The sequence below is a fragment of the Prionailurus bengalensis genome, chromosome C1 (assembly GCF_016509475.1).
Source record: "Prionailurus bengalensis isolate Pbe53 chromosome C1, Fcat_Pben_1.1_paternal_pri, whole genome shotgun sequence".
Classification (NCBI taxonomy): Eukaryota; Metazoa; Chordata; class Mammalia; order Carnivora; family Felidae; genus Prionailurus; species Prionailurus bengalensis.
In genome coordinates this window covers 75,536,564-75,558,108 of record NC_057345.1, presented here as the reverse complement: position 1 = coordinate 75,558,108, position 21,545 = coordinate 75,536,564, and the positions used below count along the sequence as shown (strand labels likewise).

General features: G+C 37.9%; 1 protein-coding gene across 1 annotated transcript in view; it reads left to right on the top strand.

The window, feature by feature from the left end:
* Positions 1 to 21,545, top strand: part of KYAT3 (kynurenine aminotransferase 3) — a 71,406-nt gene that overhangs the window by 30,030 nt on the left and 19,831 nt on the right. Inside the window, exons 3-8 of the mRNA XM_043575514.1 lie at positions 5,614 to 5,672; positions 6,451 to 6,595; positions 9,990 to 10,139; positions 14,400 to 14,486; positions 15,725 to 15,850; positions 15,950 to 16,070. Of these exons, the coding sequence (XP_043431449.1) occupies positions 5,614 to 5,672; positions 6,451 to 6,595; positions 9,990 to 10,139; positions 14,400 to 14,486; positions 15,725 to 15,850; positions 15,950 to 16,070 (688 nt within the window). The remainder of the gene's footprint in view (positions 1 to 5,613; positions 5,673 to 6,450; positions 6,596 to 9,989; positions 10,140 to 14,399; positions 14,487 to 15,724; positions 15,851 to 15,949; positions 16,071 to 21,545) is intronic.

The following is a 21,545-nucleotide window of genomic DNA, read 5'->3' as shown; positions in this document are numbered from 1 at the left end:
TGCCAATGCCCAGAGCCTGTGTCTGGGTGCCAGCCTGCCCTGGAAGAAGTTCACGCGATTCTGTAGCAGCAGTGTTTCAGGGTTTATGGAAAATCACAACACACATCTGGCATCAGGCTTCCCCCATAACATCTTTGTTCCAGCACCAGCGAATGTGGTTGTTCTCCAGAGTCCACTGGGACCTTTTCCTGTGGGGTGGCTGCACAGTCTCTACCAAATGTCCTATTAGCAGGGGAACCACCTCTCCCCATGTGGCCTGAGGACCTCTCCAACCTTGCTCTCTGCTCCTGGGGATTCTTCCTTTCCACTAGAGCACCTCCAGATATTGAGTTGCAAAGTTTCAGACTCCGCTCCCCCTGTTTATAGAGTCTTAATGGAATTTAAACACTCTTCTTTCTCCTTTCTCCCTTTGGTGTTCAGTCTCTGCGGCTGTTTCCACTTTTCCACTTTCTCTCCAGCTGCTTTTTTTTGGAGGGGGGGGTGCTTTTCTTGTACTCTTCCCCCATCTCCATCCTCTCTCTGCAAGGAAAAACAGCTCCCTGCCCTCCACAGCTACTCTCTCCCCCAGTTCTCCTCTCCATGCTGCGTACCTGCCAAGTTCTGTGGTTCAGATTGTGCAGATTGTTGTGTTAATCCTCAAATCAGTTTTCTAGGTGTGCAGGATGGTTTAGTGTTGATCTGCCTGTATTTCAGGGTTGAGAGACGCAATAAGAAATCAGTTTTATTTTCATTTCCTAAGACTGGATCTCCTCTGAACAGCAATTCTTATATAGTGAGAATTTGCATCTTCTGCTGAATCCTGATGTTTTTGGACACTATAGGATGTCTTGTAAATGTTCACCACTGTTTTAATTTCCTCGGGCTGCCTTAACCGTACTACAAACTGAGTGGCGTAAGCAACAAAACTGTATCAGCTCACAGTTTTGTAGGCTAAATTCCAAGAGCAAAGTGTACCAGGGTTGGTTTCTTTTGTATGATGTCAGAAAGAGTCTGTTTATGCTTTTCCCTAGTTTCTGGTGGTTTGCTGTCAATCTTTGGCCTTCCATGACTCTCTTCTTTCATCTTCATGTGACATTCTCCCTGTATACCAGACTGTCTCTAAATTTACCCTTTTTAAAAGGCCACTGTCATTTTGGATTAGCGCCCCCCCCTCCCCCCACCAACCTGTGACCTTAATTTAACCAATTACGGCTGCAGTGAACTTATTTCCAAATAAGATCACATTCTGAGGTACTGGGTGGTAGGGCCTCAACATGAATTTGGAGGGGACACAGTCCAACCCACAGCAATCCTTGTACTTTCAGACTTTAATTTCTGCTATGTTGGTATCAGGCTTAGCCATGAAATTGCTTTGGCCAATATAATGTGCGGAGAAGTGGTGTGTGCACTTTAAGCAGAAACTAAAAATTTGTTTCTCTCTGCTATGAATCTGACAGTATTCCAAATAGAGACTATTTTATCAGCTTATGTCTCAGAGTGACCGTGACATGGAGCAGAGTAGCAGCTGACATTGAGTGGATATGTTGTATGAAAAAGAAATAAACCTTCATGATTTTAAGCCACCAAGACTTTGAAGTCATTTGTTACAGAAGCATACATTAACTTAAGCTGACTGACACAGTAAATACCTAACTTAAGCTAACTGATACTATAAATTCACTTCTAATGTGGAGATTTTCTTCATTCATCAGATGTTTGTTGAAAAATTACTATGTGATAGGCATAGTTTTATGTGTTGGACACTGTGATAGTTAATTTTATAGCAACTTGATGAGGTCAAGGAACCCAGGTGTTTGTTCAAACATCAGTCTGGATGTCTCTGAAGGTGTTTATCAAGTGAGATTAACATTTAAATCAGTGGACTTTAAGTAAATTGTCCTCTATATAATGTGAATGGGCCTGATCCAATCAGTTGAAGTCCTTAGGAGAAAAAAAGACTAACACTCCCCTAGGAAAAGGGAATTCTGCCGCCAGACTGCTTTCAGACTTTGAGCTGTAATATCAACTCTTCTTGGGTCTCCCGCCTCCTGGACTGCTCTGCAGATTTCAAACTTGCTGGCCCCCACAAGTCACATGAGCCAATTCTTTAAATAAATCACTGTATATATGCACATCCTATTGGTTCTGTTTCTTTGCAGAAACTTGATTAATACACATATCAGCAAACAAGCTAGAAACAATCCTCAGAGATTATAGTCTAAGGAAGGATGTACATAAATAAAGAGGAAAATTACAGTGTTATGTAGTAAATGCTGGAAAATACTCCATGTAATAGGAGTACATAGAAAGAGCATATAACCTTGACTTACGGAGTCAGAAAACAGTCTCTGGAGGAAATGAAGTCGAACATGAGAAGTGAAAGTGGCAAGTGGATTAGGAGTTAGCCAAATGCAGAAGCAGGGTGGTGGGGACCAGGGATTGAATTGAGTATAGGACATGCATTCTCAGTGGAGGAATTATTGCCCTTAAGGGGAGAAAACTGGTATTTGGCAGGTGAAATCAACCATAACTATTACACCTTCTTGTGACCTTGTAAAACTGAATCCTTACTGACAAACTCATACTCCTTCATTTATGGGGCAGTGGGGGAGATGAATAGAAGAAACATCTAAAAGGTCTCCTTAAGGGGGCAGTGATGAAAAAGGTTGAGAATATTGGTGTAGAAAGACCATTAAGGTTAGAGGAATGATCACATGGAAGCTACAGAAGTAAATTAGTATATAATAACTAGTATATACTAATTTACTAAATAGTATACTTAGGTCTGTCCTTAGTCTTTGGGGACTTTTAAAAGTAGAATATATTATAATGTAAAGGAACTATAATGTAAAGGAACTATGTTTATGTTACCTTCCTGCATTTAACCTCTTCCATAGGGACCTATTTCACCTGTAAACATCTGTTTCTATTTGCAAAGATTTTCAGTAGCCATGATGACTGATCCTATCTGTGCTTTGCTAGTTATGTCATGTATCAGATCCAAGAGTTACTAATTTCTATACTATGACTGATTTATATACTATGACTATTTCTATACCATTAGAATTGTTGGGGTATAGGGGTGGGACAAAGCAGAAGCAGGGAGGTGGTGAGAGAAGAGGCTGTTCTGAACACAAATTTTAAAATTAAATCTGGAAATGTGATTTGCCTTCAGTTACCTAAATAAGGAAAATTGGACTTTATGTCTAAATTATCTGCTGCAGACTTTGCTCACTTTTTAAATATATGAATCTGTCCTTTGTGTGTGTAGACACATGCTGAATGAATCATTAAGTTTTAAACATTTTTTTAGAAATGTTGTTTCTAAGGACAGTTGTTAAAATATCTTTTTCTGTCTATCATGCCAGGACTTTTTGTTTTATAATTGTAGTTTCTAGAATAGAATCATGTTCAGGTGGGTACTTAATCATAAAGCTATTCTGGAAGGTGCATTAGCCTCTGGAGAATTTGCATGTGATTTACGTCACTGGAGTTTCAAAGATTAAAAAATAGAAGAGTAAAAAGATATTTTTCTGGGTTCCATTGTTGGAATGCACAATGGTCTATTTAGTAACCGTTATCATTATCTTCCTCCCAGATTGAATTAAAATTACTTTAATATTCTATTAGGAAAATCTTTGTAAAAATGCTGCCAATCATTTTTATTTTCCCCCCAGCAGCTTGTTAACAGTGAATTCAAGGCTAATTCATTGCTTTGGGAATATAGTATAAACTTAATTTTAAAATCTAGAGAACTAAGAAATTGTATGTTATACCATCAATTTTAACTTTTAATATTTTTCTACCATATCCCTAGCTTGCTTGATGTAAGTAGACTTGATCTAAATTAAAAAAAAAAATTTTTTTTAAGTTCAAGTTAAGTTTTAAGTTCAAGCCTCGCATCGGGCTCTGTGCTGACTGTGCAGAGTCTGCTTGGAATTTTCTCTCTCTCTCTGCCTCTACCCACTTGCACTCCCTCTGTCTGTCTCAAAATAAATAGGTAAAATAAATTAAAAAAAAAAAGAATCCGTGTGGGTTAAAATGTTACACTAGCTTTTATAAACTTGGGCAGATGAGTAAAGTTCTGTAACTTTATCCTCTGTACCTCACTTTACTCCAATGTAGATGATGGCTGATAAGAACTACCACATAGAGTTGTTGTGAATTGTATATGAGTTAATTATGTAAAACACTTAGAACAGTACCTGGTATGTACTCAGTACTCAATAATGTGAACTATTGGGGCACCTGGGTGGCTCAGTCAGTTAGGCGGCCGACTTTGGCTCAGGTCATGATCTCACAGTCTGAGAGTTGGAGCCCCGCATAGGCTCTATGCTGACAGCTCAGAGCCTGGAGCCTGCATCGGATTCTGTGTCTCCTTTTCTCTCTGCTCCGCTCCCATTCATGCTCTGTCTCTCTCACTCTCAAAAATAGATAAACATAAAAAAATTAGAAAAAAATAATGTGACTATCAACAATAGCCAAAGTATGGAAAGAGCTCAAATGTCCATCGATGGATGAATGGATAAAGAAAATGTGGTATACACAATGGAGTATTACTCGGCAATCAAAAAGAATGAAATCTTGCCATTTGCAACTACGTGGTTGGAACTGGAGGGTATTATGCTAAGTGAAATTAGAGAAAGACAAAAATCATATGATTTCACTCATATGAGCACTTTAAGAAACAAAACAGATGAACGTAAGGAAAGGAAAACAAAAATAATATAAAAACAGGGAGGGGGACAAAATAGAAGAGACTCACAAATATGGAGAACAAACTGAGGGTTACTGAAGGGGTTGTGTGTGGCGGGGGGGGTGGGCTAAATGGGTAAGGGGCATTAAGGAATCTACTCCTGAAATCATTGTTTCACTATATGCTAACTAATTTGGATGTAAATTTTAAAAAATAAAAAATAAAATTAAAAAAAATGATGTGAGCTATTACTGTTTGGAGCTCTGTATTGAGTTTTAAAACCATTTGTTGAGTGCTTCTTGTATGCAATACAAGAAACTTACTTGTGGAGCTGTTCATACATCTTACCTAAAATGATCTTCAGAGAATGACTCAAGGTATTTTTTTAAACTGACTTTTTTTTTTAGTATCATTATTGTTCTGTTTAGTACATTTCAGGCCTTCAAATCAGTTTATGTTTTTTAGGCTGGGATGATATTTTTGTTCTTATGTGAGAAGATAAACATCTATGGTTCCTTAGAAAAAGCATTCCTTGGGGCAGTAGGTGGGAGAGGACTTCCTCTTCAGAATTTTGTATTGACAAATGCTACATGTAGCATTTGTCATTGTGGTACTGCTTTTTCTGTGATGACAATAGGAAAAAGGTAGTTACCCATGATTTTCTGACTTTTTGAAAATGATTTAAATGTTTTACTTATTTTTGAGAGAGAGACAGAGAGAGCGTGCGCAGGTGGAAAAGAGACAGAAAGAGAGGGAGACAGAGGATCCCAAGCAGACTCTGCAATGATAGCAGAGAGCCCATTGTGGAGCTCGAACTCAGGAACCTTGAGATCATGACTGGAGCTGAAGTCGGATGCTCAACTGACTGAACCACCCTGGCGCCCCTTGAATTTTTATTAAAGAAATTTAAAAACACTTTCAATATTTATATCTTTCAGAAAATGTCTTTGAAAATCACCAATGCAAAACGAATTGAAGGCCTTGATAGTAATGTGTGGTGAGTACCTCAGAGTAAACAATAATAATTTGGTGAAGTTTTTTTTCCTATACATTTTATATACTCACCTATATTGGGAATTTTTAGTCTCATCTACAGTCTAAAAATAAAAGCACTTATTTTAATTTATTCATTAAGTGGAATCGTAAGGAAGTTAAGGATCCATACACTGATTTATTCATTTAGCACATGTGTTAAGCCTGCAAATAGAAAAAAGGACAAATTTGGATGATGCCCACATGGCACTTAATTTGTAGTCCATTAGCTAGCAGCTGCTGGTGTGGTTGAGGAAAAAAAATAGATGATGGAACTGTCGGTATCATGGAATTGAGATTTGTAAGAAATTTTTAAGTTAATTAATTCAGCTATCATCTTATCAGGTGAAGTCATTTTGTAGGTGGTAAAATTTTGGGGGGAACTTTTTTTTTTTTTTTTTTTTTGTAAGACTAAAGTAGGTCTTAGTTTTTCAGTTTTAATGTTAAGATTATGAGGTATAAGGGATGCCTGGGTGGCTCATTCAGTTAAGCATCCAACACTGGGTTTCAGCTCAGGTCATGATCTCATAGTTTCATGAGTTCGAGCCACGTGTCGGGCTCTGTGCTGACAGTGCTGAGCCTGCTTTGGATTTTCTATCTTCCTCTTTCTCTCCTCCTCGTCCACTCATGCTCTCTTTCTCTCTCAAAGCAAATAAATAACATTTTATAAAAAGTAAAAAGATTATGAGGCATAAAAATCTAACTTTGTAATTATGGTACTCATTAGTATTTTTTAATTTTAGGATTGAATTTACCAAGTTGGCCGCAGACCCCTCTGTTGTGAATCTTGGCCAAGGCCTTCCAGATATATCCCCTCCTGTATATGTAAAGGAAGAATTATCAAAGATTGCAGCAATCGATGGCCTGAACCAGTATACACGAGGCTTTGTAAGTATATTAAGACCATGTGTGACATGAACTTGTATTTTATATTGTATTGTGTGTGAAATGTGAAGTGAAGTTCTATCACTTCTGTGTAATTGGCTTTCTGGGGCCAACTGCCCCAAACAGATAATCAGAGAAACCCCCATCCTTGCCCTTATCTCCTAGAAGGAGCCACCCCCAACTTCTAACGCCTCCATAGTCCTTTACCATTGTTCCAGCATAGGGTCTAATGGCAACAAGGAAGAGAGAATATTCTTTTTTTTCCTGCAGTTTTTTTTCTTAATTGCAGTGGAGTTAACATTCAGTGTTATGTTAGTTTCAGGTATACAGTATAGCGATTCAGCAATTCTGTACATTACTCAGTGCTCATCATGGTACATGTACTCTTAGTCTCTATAACCTATTCACTTGTCCTCCTACTCATCTCCCCTCTGCTAACAGATTAGTTTGTTCTCTATAGTTAAGAGTCTGGTTTTTGGTTTGTCTCTGTCCCTCTCTCTTTTTTTCCCTTTGTTTTGTTTCTTAAATTCCACATGTTAGTGCAATCATAAGGTGTTTGTCTTTCTCTAGCTGTCTTCTTTCGTTTAGCATTATACTCTAGCTCCATCCATGTTGTTGCAAATAGCAAGATTTCATTCTTTCTTGTGGCTGAGTAATATTCCATTGTATATATTTAAATTTTTTTCTTTAACGTTTATTTATTTTTGAGACAGAGAGAGACAGAGCATGAACGGGGGAGGGTCAGAGAGAGGGAGACACAGAATCTGAAACAGGCTCCAGGCTCTGAGCTGTCAGCACAGAGCCTGACGTGGGGCTCGAACTCACGGACTGCGAGATCATGACCTGAGCCGAAGTCGGCCGCTAAACCGACTGAGCCACCCAGGCACCCCCCATTGTACATATTTATACCAACTCTTCTTTTTCCATTCATTCTATTGATGGACACTTGGGCTGCTTCCATAGTTTGGCTATTGTAAATAGTGCTGCTGTTAATATAGGGGTGCATATATCTTTTCAAATTAGTGTTTTCAAATTTATTGGGTAAGTATCCAGTGAAATTACTGGATCATATGTTAACTCTGTTTAATTTTCTGAGGAAGCTCTGTACTGTTCCACAGTGGCTGTACCAGTTGGCATTCACACCACTAGTGCTAGAACTTCCTTTCTTCACCTCCTTGCCAACACTTGTTGTTTCTTGAGTTTTTTATTTTTGCCATTCTGACAGCTATAAGGTGATATTTCATTGCAGTTTTGATTTGCATTTACAATTCTATTTTTAATTTTTTGAGGAACCTCTATGCTGTCTTCCACAGTGACTATACCAATTTGCAGAGAATATTCTCTCAATGCACATATTTTCTCTGCCATTAACACATGCAGTTATTAGGCCATCAGCACTGGCCTCTTAATTAATAACCTCTTTTTCCAATTAGTTACTTTCTTCCTCTTTACCTGTCTATCAATCCCTATCCTTCTGTGATGAAATACTTAGGATATCCAAAGATTCCTAGATTCTACAAAAAAAGTGCCACAATGTAGTAAGTGAATTGAGCAAGGTTTCAGGGTATAAGGCCAATAGAAAAAATCAATTGTATTTCTGTATACTAAAAATGAGCAGCTGGTTAAGATTTTTTGAAATATCATTTATAATAGCATCCCAAAGCGTTAAATATTTGAACTGATGTTTTAAAATATACACAAGATCTGTGTGCTGAAAACTACAAAACATTGCTGAGAGACATTGAAGAAGACCTATATAAATGGAGTCATAATGTGATATTCAACAGACTGGGAGACGGAATATTGTTGTCAGTTCTCTCTAAGTTGATCCATAGTAGAGTTCGGCAGCCTATGGCCTTGATCCATATCTGACTCACTCCTGATTTTGTATAAATAAAGTTTTATTAGATCATAACCATGCCCATTCTTTAAATATTTTTCAGGTTTTATAAATATATGTGAGTATGTATGTATATGTGTTTGTATGTTAGTATAAGCACAGGGAATGGTGTTGCACTGTCACCAGGCCTTGGACGACATTGGTCACCTCAGGGAGATGAGATGGAAGGTTGTTGAGGAGAGAACATATTTTTTTTTTTTTTACACATCTCTGCCTAGTTTTAAATATTATATGAAGCATACTTTATTTTTATAAGTAAAAATTTCTTTAAGACACAGACCCTTATAATTCTGAGGTAAGATGTGTTGTGTAGTGTAGTGTTTATAGTTGCTTTCAGATCACCCTTTGCTAGAGTTTGTTAGATCTGTTATTAAAATGAAATTCAAAGGGAATTTTGGATTTCTGGAAGTAGTGACAATCTTCTCCTGCTCTTTCCACAAATCATGTATATTTTTTTGAGCTTGAATTTAAGTAGTCTTTTCTCTTGCTATTATTTTTTAGTTTAGTGGCTTTGTTCTATCACCTCCCCTATTATTAATTATACTTAATTTCTCTAATATTATAATATCTCTCATCTCAAAATATGAGAAATGTGCTATAGCTTTGTTTTTATTGGTTTTAACTGTGTGGGGGTCTGTGACATACTGGCTAACATTCTGACAAAGGTGACAAATAAAAGTATCTTTGAAAAAAGAGCCTCCTTTTCACCTGAACTGGGATGGATAACTTAGGATGACCAAAGGCTACTGTACTTCATAAGCATGGGGTATATCCTGCCAACCTCCATCTTGTCCTGTGTCCTGACCCAGTTTATTCCTCCAGAGCTCTAGGTGCTTTGCAAACAAAGGCACTTGCCCTGCACTTAGACTCTTATTTGGAACTGACAGAAAATCAAGGTCATTCTCCAAAAGCAAAAACAAGAGGTACATGCTACACAAGAAAAAATAAGTAATAGTGACTTTGATACCAGATAGACAAAGAAGGGGAATGGGAAGGGAAATAAAAGAGAAGGAGGGAAGAACAGGGAACATAGAAGGAGAGAATTGAGGAAGCACTAATCAAGGAGTTAAGACTCCCCACATGTCTCTGACTTTGTGCATTTATAGTCCCTTCACTCTATTCAGTATAATTTAATTACTGTCAAAAATAAAGTAGTTCAATATGATTTCATGGCTGTCCAAAAAGGTACTGTCAAAGGTATATTTGGTACTGATGTCAATTTTTATCAAAGCAAACATGTTGGAATTTTGAATTCCGAACCAATCATTTAATGGGGATTTTTAGTCATTAGCAAGTTTTCATGACCATTCATGTAGGAACTGTCCGTGAGTAGGGAAAAAAATGTTTTTTTATTTTCATTAAAAAAATAAAAATTTTATTTGGATAATTATAAACAAAAAACCCAAATTTTAAAAATTCTTTCATTTTAAATCCAGATTGCTTCCAAGAAGTAGATCCCATAATCAAATTCAAGGTTTTTTCTTTTTTATTCAACAGGGTCATCCATCGCTTGTGAAAGCTCTATCCTGCTTATATGAAAAAGTTTATCAAAAGCAAATCAATCCAAATAAAGAAATCCTTGTGACAGTAGGAGCATATGGATCTCTTTTTAATACCATTCAAGGATTAATTGATGAGGGAGATGAAGTAAGTATATTAAGATTATCATCTCACCCATAGCAATCATTATTATCATTTGTATTGCCTTTGAATCTGTTACTTATTTTACACTGTTTTTAATTATTTTTGAAGTGTAATGCATATGAGTAAAATTCACAGATCTTAAGTGTACAGCTTGATAAATTTTTTACCCGTGTGTATATTTACATATATACATATATCCATGTAACCCCAGCCAGATGAAGATATAATACATTCCCAGCACCCAGAAGGCTCCCTTATGCCTCTTCCTAGTTAATATTCTCCCAGAGGTAACCACTCTTCTGTCTTCTATCACCATAGGCTCATTTTACCTGCTCTTTAATGTAATATAAATGGAATCACACAGTATGTTCTTGAATTGGCTTCTCTCATTTATCATTATGTCTGTGAGATTCATCTGTTTTGCTGCATGTGACTCATTCTTATTTCTATAGCCTATCTAGAGAAGGGTAAGTGGAAGGGGCCAACCATGGTGGGGAAAATGAATCTTTAGTTTGCACTACTAAAATTATCCTTATCTGAACTCAGTCAGCCAGTATTTCGTCAGTGTGTTTTTGTGCCCGGCACTGTTAGCAGCAGCATGTGAGGGATGTGTAACAAGAAGGTTGAGTGATTTCTGCTTTAGTACTGGGACTCTTTCCCCATTATCATTCCAATACCCCTGCTTCAGTATTTCCTGACCTCTTTCATTCATTCAGAAATCACTGAGGATCTCCCATAGTAGGCACTATGGGAGATTTTTAAAAGACAGTTTCTGGGGCACCTGGGTGGCTCAGTCGGTTAAGTGGCCGACTTCGGCTCAGGTCATGATTTTGTGGTGAGTTCGAGCCTCGCGTTGGACTCTGTGCTGACAGCTCAGAACCTGGAGCCTGTTTCAGATTCTGTGTCTCCCTCTCTCTGACCCTCCCCTGTTCATGCTCTGTCTCTCTCAGTCTCAAAAATAAATAAACATTAAAAAAAAAAAATTTAAAAGACAGTTTCTGTGTGGAAGGAGTTCCCCATCTAGTAGAGGAGATAGACTCGCAAGCAGGTGAATAAGAATGTGTGTGTATGTTACAGTAGTGACAGAAAGAAGTGATTGACTCTGCTAATGTAGGCCTGGGAAACTCCAGAGAGGCACTGCTGAATATTTACCATGATCTATGTTGTTAATTCCTTTCTTTGAACTCTCATGGCACTCTCTGTACCTCTTACATAAAAGATACTGCTACTACATTGTATTATGTTCCTCTTTTACATCTCTAATTCTCTCTATTATGCCAGACAATAAGCTACTTAAGGAAACATCTTAAGGAAGTGCAGTTACACTTTCATATACATAATCTCCTTTAATCCTGTAAAATAGTTGAAAGTTTTATCTCATTCTTTGATGTTGTTAATCCTTTGTTGCTTCCTCTGTTTGCATCCCAGAGGCTCAGCCCTTGACCTTCTTTATTCTTTCTTCCCTGATCACTGTATCTGATATTTTGAAATCACACAAGTGTCACTTTCTGTCACATTGACCTGTTTTATTTTCTTTATAGTATTTGTTATTATCTGAAATTATCTAATTTACTTCTGTTTTTTTCTTGTTTATGGTCTCTCACAGTAGAAAGTTTATTGCTATACTGCCAGCCCCTAAAATACTGAGTGCTCAATAAATACTCTTCAGAAAGTGAGGGGAATTATTCCCATCATAAAAATAAAGAAATTACAGCAAAGAATATCAAGTATATTCTTTCAATTTTACCTCCCTTCCTCCCAGTTTTCTTTTATATCTCACTTCAAATCAGGTACTAGGTTTCTCACTAGGGTTCAAAGATAGGTCATCTTGGTCCCTGAGAATTTCACAGACTAATTACGAGCTTACAGTTCCCTTGAGGGAAAGATCCATTCCCAGAGGGAACAGACAAAGTTCATTTCTTTGTACTTCCCATTACCTAACACCTAACATAGCAGATTGTATAGTAGGTACTCCATGTGAGTTGAATGACTAGTAGAAACGAAGGGGCTTTAGAATGTAACAGCCTTATGTGACTTTAGTGAGAAAGGCCTCGAAGAGTTACTTCACATCATATGAAATACACATTAAATGTGCAAATTTAGAACAAGAGTTAGTGGTGTGCCTGGGTGGTTCAGTTGGTTAAGCATCCGACTTCGGCTCAGGTCATTGTCTCACAGTTTGTGGGTTCGAGCCCCACATCAAGCTCTGTGCTGACAGCTCAGAGCCTGGAGCCTGCTTTACATTCTGTGTCTCCCTCTCTCTTTGCCCCTCCCCCCATTCATGCTCTGTCTGTCTCTGTCTCTCTCTCAAAAATAAATAAACATTAAAAAAAAATTTGGAGAGGGGCACCTGGGTGGCGCAGTTGGTTAAGCGTCCGACTTCAGCCAGGTCACGATCTCGCGGTCCGGGAGTTCGAGCCCCGCGTCAGACTCTGGGCTGATGGCTCAGAGCCTGGAGCCAGTTTCCGATTCTGTGTCTCCCTCTCTCTCTGCCCCTCCCCCGTTCATGCTCTGTCTCTCTCTGTCCCAAAAATAAATTAACGTTGAAAAAAAAAAAAATTAAAAAAAAAAATTTGGAGCAACAGTTAGATATCACTAATTTAGCCAACAAAAGTTAAGTGAGACAACTTAGTGTTGACTTAGGAAATTATAGTTATCCAATTTCCTAAAGCAATTTGACTGTATGTATGTATAATGTGCCCTAAAAATGTTTCAACTCTTTGATCTAGCAAAATAACAATCATGTGAATTTATTCAACTGTTTAAAAATAGAGAAACTACAGGGGCACCTGGGTGGCTCTGTCAATTAAGCATCTGACTTTTGATTTTGGTGTGGGTCGTGGTCTCACAGTTGTGGGATTGAGCCCCACATTGGGCTCTGCAGTGAGTGTGGAGCCTGCTTGGGATTCTCTCTCTCCCTCTCTCTGCCTCTCTCTGCACTTTTTCTCTCTCTCTCAAAATAAACATTTTTTAAAAATAGAGAAACTACACATACAAATAAATATAGCATTGTTATGTATATAAGAAAACGATTCAAACTTATTTTAGAATTCAGTAGACTCCCAAATAGCCATTAAGATAATAAATATTAAAAAAAAAAAAAAAAACAAACAGTGGGGGGTGGGGGTTAGCGCCTGGGTGGCTCAGTCAGTTAAGTGTCCAACTTCGGCTCAGGTCATGATCTCCTGGTCCGTGAGTTCAAGCCCCACATCAGGCTCTGTGCTGACAGCTCAGACCCTGGAGCCTGCTTCAGATTCTGTGTCTCCCTCTCCCTCCGGCCCTGGCCCTTCCCCTCTCGCACTGCCTCTATCTCTCTCAAAAATAAATAAACATCAAAAAAAATTCCTTAAAAGATAATAAATATTAAAACTGTAATTAAATGAAGTTTTCATGTAATATTGTTAGGTTTAAAAAGATAATAAAAATTGAATATACATAAAAGATATAAATTATGTGTTCAGACTTTCCTTACAGAAAAGTAAAAAATCAGGGATGCTTACTTAGATCCAAGCTGGTGGACTCTGGGTGGAATACCAAAGGGACTGGTTGGATTGGCCCACTGACCTAAAAGCCAGCCCACGGGTGACTGAGAGAGAGAGCATGTAGGGGCAAAGGAACAAGGAATATATCTCAAGAGATTGGGAAAAAAGACTGAATCTAGCTAGGTATAAGTCACCAGAGGGAAACTGAGGGTATCAGACAATAACAGTAGCATCTTAACTAGTCTCCCTGCGTCCACTATTTGTTTTGGAGTGCTTTTGACCAAAGAGAAACATCTTTATTCTCAGGATAATACTTATAAATTAGTTCTCCATAATGGAGAGCATTGCTGTTATCTTTCCTCAGAGTCTTTTGCTTCTGCCCCTCTCTGATTTTTTTGTTTGTTTGTCATTTAAAATTTAAAGAAATTCTTCATGTTTTTGGCTGGAACATTCTTTGGAGGATGTGATGGGAATTATGGCCTCTTTCCTCAGAAAAATCTACCTAGGCACATGTAAAGTTTTGCATATAATTTCAAGAATCCCCACTGTAAGCCCTTCTGTGGATCTCATTAAGAGAGCCGGAACTCCCTGGACACATCTGTCTCTAACGTCTCTTCCATGTCCTCTCCCATGAAGAGGCAGGCATGAAGGCAAGGAAGGCCAGTTCTTTCATTGCTGCATTTCAGCATGTAGGACAGCACCTCACACATAGAAGGTACACAATATATTTTAAATGAATGAATGATTGATATGTTACATTCTTATTTGGTTTTTATTTTAGGTCATAGTAATAGTACCTTTCTATGACTGCTATGAACCCATGGTGAGAATGGCTGGAGCAACACCTGTTTTTATTCCCCTAAGACCTGTAAGTTTGCCAATGCGATACATATACTTTAAGATGCTTTGAAAATATACAGAATTGCTTTGTCACTGATGAAGTTTCTACTTTTATTACATTTTGGGATTTACTGTGTATCTCTACAATGGCTGAAGGTAATCAACATCTTTAAGGGGGCAGCTGTTATTGCTTTATCCTGTGTTTGCCATGTGTCTCTGTTGTATCAATATCCACACTATATGTAACATTCTTTTGTGGTTATGTGTCTCCCCCATAAACTATGAACACCACCAGATCAGAGACCAATTCTTTTTTTTTTTCTCATTTTTAATGTTTATTTATTTTGAGAGAGAACATGCAGGAGTAGGGGAGGGGCAGAGAGAGAGAGAGAGAGAGAGAGAGAGAGAGAGAGAGACTCCCAAGCAGGCTCCACACTGTCAGCACAGAATCCGATGTGGGGCTCGAACCCATGAACCGTTGAGATCAAGACCTGAGCTGAAATCAAGAGTAAAATAGATGCTCAACCATCTCAGCCACCCAGGTGCCCCTCTTTTTTTTTTTTTTAAGATTTTATTTTTAAGTAATATGCACCCAACATGGGGCTCGAACCTGCAACTCTGAGATGAAGAATTGCACACTCCACCCGACTGAGCCAGCCAGGCACTCCAGAGACCATTTCTAACTCACTTTTATAGCCTTGCTCCCTAGTGACTAACAGTGTAGGGTATATGCTGGGTGCTTTATAAATGCTTGTTGAATTATGAATGAATTGTCTAAGGACAAACCACCCTGAATGTGCCCGATCTCGTCTGATCTCAGAATTATGAATGAATTATTTTTTTTAATTTTGCTACTAAGGAATTTAATAAAGTATGCTACTATTGTCTTTTTTAAACATCTTACTATAATAAGTAATACACTAAGGTGAATCACAGAATCTTGTAGTAGTCTTACAGTCTCAGACATGTTAACCATAGTTATAGCTGGCTCCTTTGAAGGCATGTACATACTTTAACAGCTGTTTATGTTGACAGAGTTTATTTTCCCATTTACTAGGTGTGAGCATGAGACTTAAGTCCTCTTGGGCACTTAAGGCAGAATGAAAGCTTAGTTATTTCTATTTTCTTTGTTAGTCATTTATTCAGTTACCTTTGCCATGCCTTTCTCTACTCTGCCCCGCCACCCTGTGCCATTAGGTTATTTATTTGTAAGACAGCAAACATGAATTAATTGGATTAAATCACATCTTGATTCTTCATACATAGAAACCTGTCGATGGGAAAAAATGGTCTAGTTCTGACTGGACATTGGATCCTCAAGAACTGGCAAGTAAGTTTAACTCCAAAACCAAAGCGATTATACTGAATACTCCACATAACCCCATTGGCAAGGTGAGTCTTTGATCTCTTTATACAGTCTTCTGACCTATCATTGTCTCACATGTTGAATCATAACTGGCTGTGCTCTTTTGTTTTCTTTAATACATATAGGTATATACCAAAGAAGAACTCCAAGTAATTGCTGACCTTTGCATCAAATATGACACACTCTGCATCAGTGATGAGGTTTATGAATGGCTTGTATATACTGGAAATAAACATGTAAAAATAGGTACTGATTATTACATAGAGTCACAAATCTAAATGTGTTTGGGCACATGTGGAACAACTGATTGGAAGGGATCCCAGAACAGCTTTAAAATAGTCCTTGAAATGGGTATCGGTCTGTGTGAGCACTTAAATGGGATTTGGATAAATGGTGTTTGAGTGAATTAATACACAGACTGAAAGACAAGCAGTACAAACTTTGGGGAAGAGATTTTTGGATCATACTATAAGGGTATGAAACCAGAGAAGTTATACTTTTGCCCATATCGTTGGCTTTTTATCAAGAATGCATCTATTACATGGTACATAAGATACAGGGAGCTTACTTGTTCCCAAGTTGGACTGTCTCTGCTGAGCAAGTTGCCAAAATGCCAAGTCGACAGGAGAAAATTGCAGGGTGAGTAAGCTATTGCTGCTTGGCTCTTGCCTGAGGTTTCATCATTACTACCCTGCCATCTCCCAAGACACCCTGCCTCGGTGTCTTCTGGGGTTATCTAAACCGATATCAACCATAAGACTATATGCTGGGTTGCAGCCTTTGGGTCTGTACATTTGCCCTTTCTATGCCTGGAAACACTTTTCCCCCAAATACCCACATGGCTCAATCTCCCCCAGGGCTTTATTCAGATACCAGTTTTTATGGCCACATTTAAGATAGTTATAAGTCTTTATTCCAGAATTTGCTTTGCTTTATTTTTTTTGTTGTTGTGTTTTGTTTTTTCTATTATAATAATATATATAGTTTACTTCTATATAGTTTACTTCTAACCTGCTGGAACATAGGATATTTGTTTGTTTTAGTGACTTCTGAATGTGCAGTTTCTAGGATAGGATCTTGCACGTGTTAGGTAATCAGAAAGTAATTGATGAAGAAATGAATAGGAAATATGAAGGAGATAAGGGAAGAAAAACTGAAATCACTGTGGCAGATATCAATAAATAAATTAGTGCGCTTGTATATAAATAGTTGTTTCATATATCATAATTATCCCTGTGGTATGTTTTAAAGTGTAGAAATATGGAGGACAAAGCAGCTGCTTGAGAAGATCAACAGAGGAGTGGGCAAAAGATGGAATTTGTTAAGCAGAGAGGTACAAATAAAATTCCTATCAGGGGGCACCTGGGGGGCTCAGTCAGTTAAGCGTCTGACTTCAGCTCAGGTCATGATCTCACAGTTTGTGAGTTCAAGCCCCGCATCAGGCTCTGTGCTGACAGCTTAGAGCCTGGAGCCTGCTTCAAATTCTGTGTCTCCCTCTTGCTCTGCTCCTCCCCCCCTCATGCTCTGTCTCTCTCTCCTTCAAAAAATAAAAATTAAAAATTAAAAACATTAAAATTCCTATCAGATAAACTAATGTGGACTGAGGCAAGAAGGCATAACAGATCAAGATATACTTAAGATTAGGGCAAGTGGTTTATAAGGATATGTTATAACAGTCACAGATGATAATGGAAAAGTAGAGTAATTCTGACAATCTTGATTATGAGAACAAAGTTTAAACTTGTTGAGGAGGTAAGTGGTTCTGAAACTCAATGTTAGCATAGAGCACCTTGAAGCCACAATGTTCACATTGTAGAGATATGTTGCCTTCCATCCTGAAACGAGAAGCAATTTTCTTAATAGAAACTTAATAATTAGAAGGAGTCAATATAAAAATCCCGGTTGTGTGCATATTTGTACAAAGAGCCATTGATACAGACATATCAGAGTTTTTCTGATTTTGCCTCTCACTAAATGTTCATTTGTTTCACTGTTGGTAGCATACACTATCAGATAAATGGTAGTACTTTAGGTGCTTGAGAAAATTTCATGGAGGAAAACTTAAAATTGATTAAAAAAAAAATTCTACACATTAATTTGATCACCAAAGTTCCAGTGAAGCATAATTTGAGAACTACTGCAGGAGGTGTACCAAGACAAGGGAATGGGTTCCTTGATTTGATTTGTTTTATAAGGTAAGAACCAGTTACAGGCGAGGACCTGAAGTGAGTTAGATGCCCTAGCAGTGGAGTTGACACAAGTGGGCTATTTAGAAGTCAACAATAGGGCAGAGTATAGCATCTGAAGGTGGGAAGGGAACCAGCCAGTGGGTTCTGAAATCTCTGGCCCAGCCCCTTCAGCAGTGGTGAGGTCTGTAAGCAGAGGTGGATGTGTACAGAGGAGGGGCAGCTCTGTGGGGAGTAAGGAATATTCCTGCCTCTCATGCTTTCTTTAGTCTTGCTAAGTTTCAGTCTCTATGAGGCCTAGAAGAGAAGATGTCTGGAGACAAGTAGAATTATAGGCCTGACAGTTAGGATCAAATCATGAGGGGAAAGGGTTTTGGCAGTCATCAAAATTTTGTTGGTGGTGGAACCCATGGAAGAGAATTTTCTCAGGGAGAATTAATAAACAGAGAAGGCAGCCAGAGATGTGCAAGGCACGGTGCCTCAACATAGCAAACTGCTGTTTCATGTCAAAATTGCATCAGAGTTCACCTTCGTTCACCCTTTTTGTTGATGACCTCTGTTTCAGATCATTGAACTATTCCCAGTTGAAAATCAGGTCAACATAGACAAATAATTATTTTTTGTAATTAAAAAAAAATGTTTAAGTTCATTTATTCTGAGAGAGATTGGGGGATAGGCGGAGAGAGAGAGAAAAAGAGAGAATCCCAAGCAGGCTCCGTGTTGTCAGTGCAGAGCCTGATGCGGGGCTTGAACTCACAAACCATGAGATCATCACTTGAGCTGAAGTCGGACACTTAACCAACTGAACTACCCAGGCACCCCTTTTTTGTAATTTTTAACAATTAAATAGAGGAATAGGCATCTAGCTAATTAATAAATATAATTTTGTACTCAACACATATTCATTTCTAAGTGATAATGTCTCAAATCCTTAGAGTTTTAGTTAACTAAGTTCAGCAATATTTTTCAATAGATAACTTTAAATGATCTTGAGTTATTGTTTAAACCTTTATTATATTGTTTAAACCTCATATAAGCCCTTCGTAGTAAAAGTGTAACACATATTACTTGCTAAAGATATCAAGACCTATATATTTAAAAAAATATATATGTTTAATCTTTATTTTTGAGAGAGAGAGAGAGAGATACAGAGTGTGAGTGGGAGAGGAACAGAGAAGGAGACACAGAATCTGAAGTTGGACGCTTAACTGACTGAGCCACCCAGGTGCCCCAAGACCTGTATTTTTAACTCAGATATTTTAGTTGTTATAACAGCCCATAAAGTTAAAACAAGAAAAAAAAATGAATTCACTATTTCATTATTTAGGGAGTGGTTTGGTTCCATGAAAACTTAGGTATTCTATCAAATATGAATACACGAAAGATGCAAAGTGACTATTCCATTAATCTGCAGAGTGTGATAGTAGTTCTTTAATATAACACAATAAAGCTTTCCAGCCATACATCGTGAATTAGCATCACCCTCATGCTTTCACTGAGGCCATTTTCCCTGGGGTAGCACTCTTCCTTCTGTCTATAATCTTTATCTGACTTCTGTTGAAGCCTAAGCCACCTGTAAATAACTGTTATTGCTGCTGCAGCTGATTTAAGGACCACGGGTCATAAATGAGAAGTGCAATGACCACTTGCCTTTCAGATACAAATGCAACCTAAGCTTAATACTAGATATCAGTTTTCCTTTTTACTTTTATTTATGACTGTAAGTAATCTCTACGACCACCATGGGGCTTGAACTCAACCCCGAGACCAAGATTCACATGCCAGCCAGCCAGCCAGCCAGGTGCCCCTAGGTTGTGTTTTGTAAGTAATCACTATGTCCAGCATGGAGCTTGAACTCACAACCCTCAGATCAAGAGTGGCATGCTCTACCAACTGAGCCAGCCAGGCACTCCTAGGTACCATTTTTTAAAAATGATCAGACATGCAAAGATTTTTTTTTCTTCTAGATTCACACACTGGTCTTCTGTTCTACCTGTTTGCTTTAATTTCTGTGGCTCCCCAAGTCTCGGAGAGGATATGAACATCCAGATGTTTTAAAAAAATTCCTTAGGGCCCTTTTTAATGAAGTAGTAGAATTTGTTCTTGGATCAGATTCTTGATTCAAATGATGTCTCTGCATTTCTGTAAAATGACATGTCAGTCAACAGAGAAACCTCTCTTCTATAAAAAAAAAGATATTAATACATTTATATTGATGTACTAATCTTTTGGCATTTAGACAAATAATATAAAATTCCTTGTAAGTTATTCAGTTGATTAGCTTACTGCTTGAAAAAAGACATCCATTTTTTAAAATGGCTAAAATAGCCATCAAAATTGCTTAGCTGTTTTCAAAAAAATATTATACCAAAACTATTACATTGATGTTTTGTGAATGAAACCTACATTTGACATGTGGGTGGTTTTGATTTCCTTTGGATATAACTTAAGAAAACATGTTAGGATTGTATTCGTTTCTCTGGGTAATTCTTAATTTCAAAGAATTTATTTCTGATTTTCATGTTTATTTATTTGTGAGAGAGAGAGACAGAGCACAAGCAGGGGAGGAGCAGAGAAAGAGAGCGAAACACAGAATCTGAAACAGGCTCCAGGCTCTGAGCTTTCAGCACAGAGCCTGACGCAGGGCTGGAACTCGGGAATGGTGAGATCATGACCTGAGCAGAAGACAGATGCTTAACCGACAGAGCCACTCAGGTGCCCCTTAAAGAACTTATTTCTAAATATTGTGTTTACTAATAGACTTTCCGGGTTTTGGATACATATTATTACTTTAAAAGAGGTGATACTCTGCATTATACATAGTTTAGATTTTCTCTGGTCAAATAGGAAAGTGGGACATGTGTCATGGTATTCTTTTGGAATACTAGAACTGTTTCAAAACTTGAAACGATAGGATATTTATATCAAATGTTAGAATATTCTTTCTTTGAATTCTCTAAATATTTTCTTTATTTATTATTTTTGGGTTTTGTTTTACTCCACAGAGAATACAATTATAACATCCTGATTTATGTAGTTTTCCTACCTTTACAGATATTGGCAGGTATTTCACAATGGACTGATTATGTATGAATTTCCATTTTGGAAATTTCTTTAGCTACCTTACATTTTAGTAGCCACTTGACTTGTATATGAGAAGATTAAGGAAACAGTAGCTTAGATCACACAGAAATGGCTATTTGTTTTCTCTTTATGTATACCAACACTCTTAGAACAATACAAGAGTATCTACTGTACCTCTGAAAAACAAGTGAAAAACTCATGGGATTGCATGTGAAGAACTTAACATCTAAACTACTTGAGGAATACAAAGAGCAGCATAGGGGGACGCCTGGGTGGCTCAGTTGGTCAAGCACTGACTTTGGCCCAGGTCATGATCTTGTGGTTCATGAGTTCAAGCCCCACGTCAAGCTCTGTGCTGACAGCTCAGAGCCTGGAGCCTGCTTCCAATTCTGTGTCTCCCTCTCTCTCTCCCCCTTTTCCGCTCGTGCGCTCTCTCTAAAAGATAAATAAA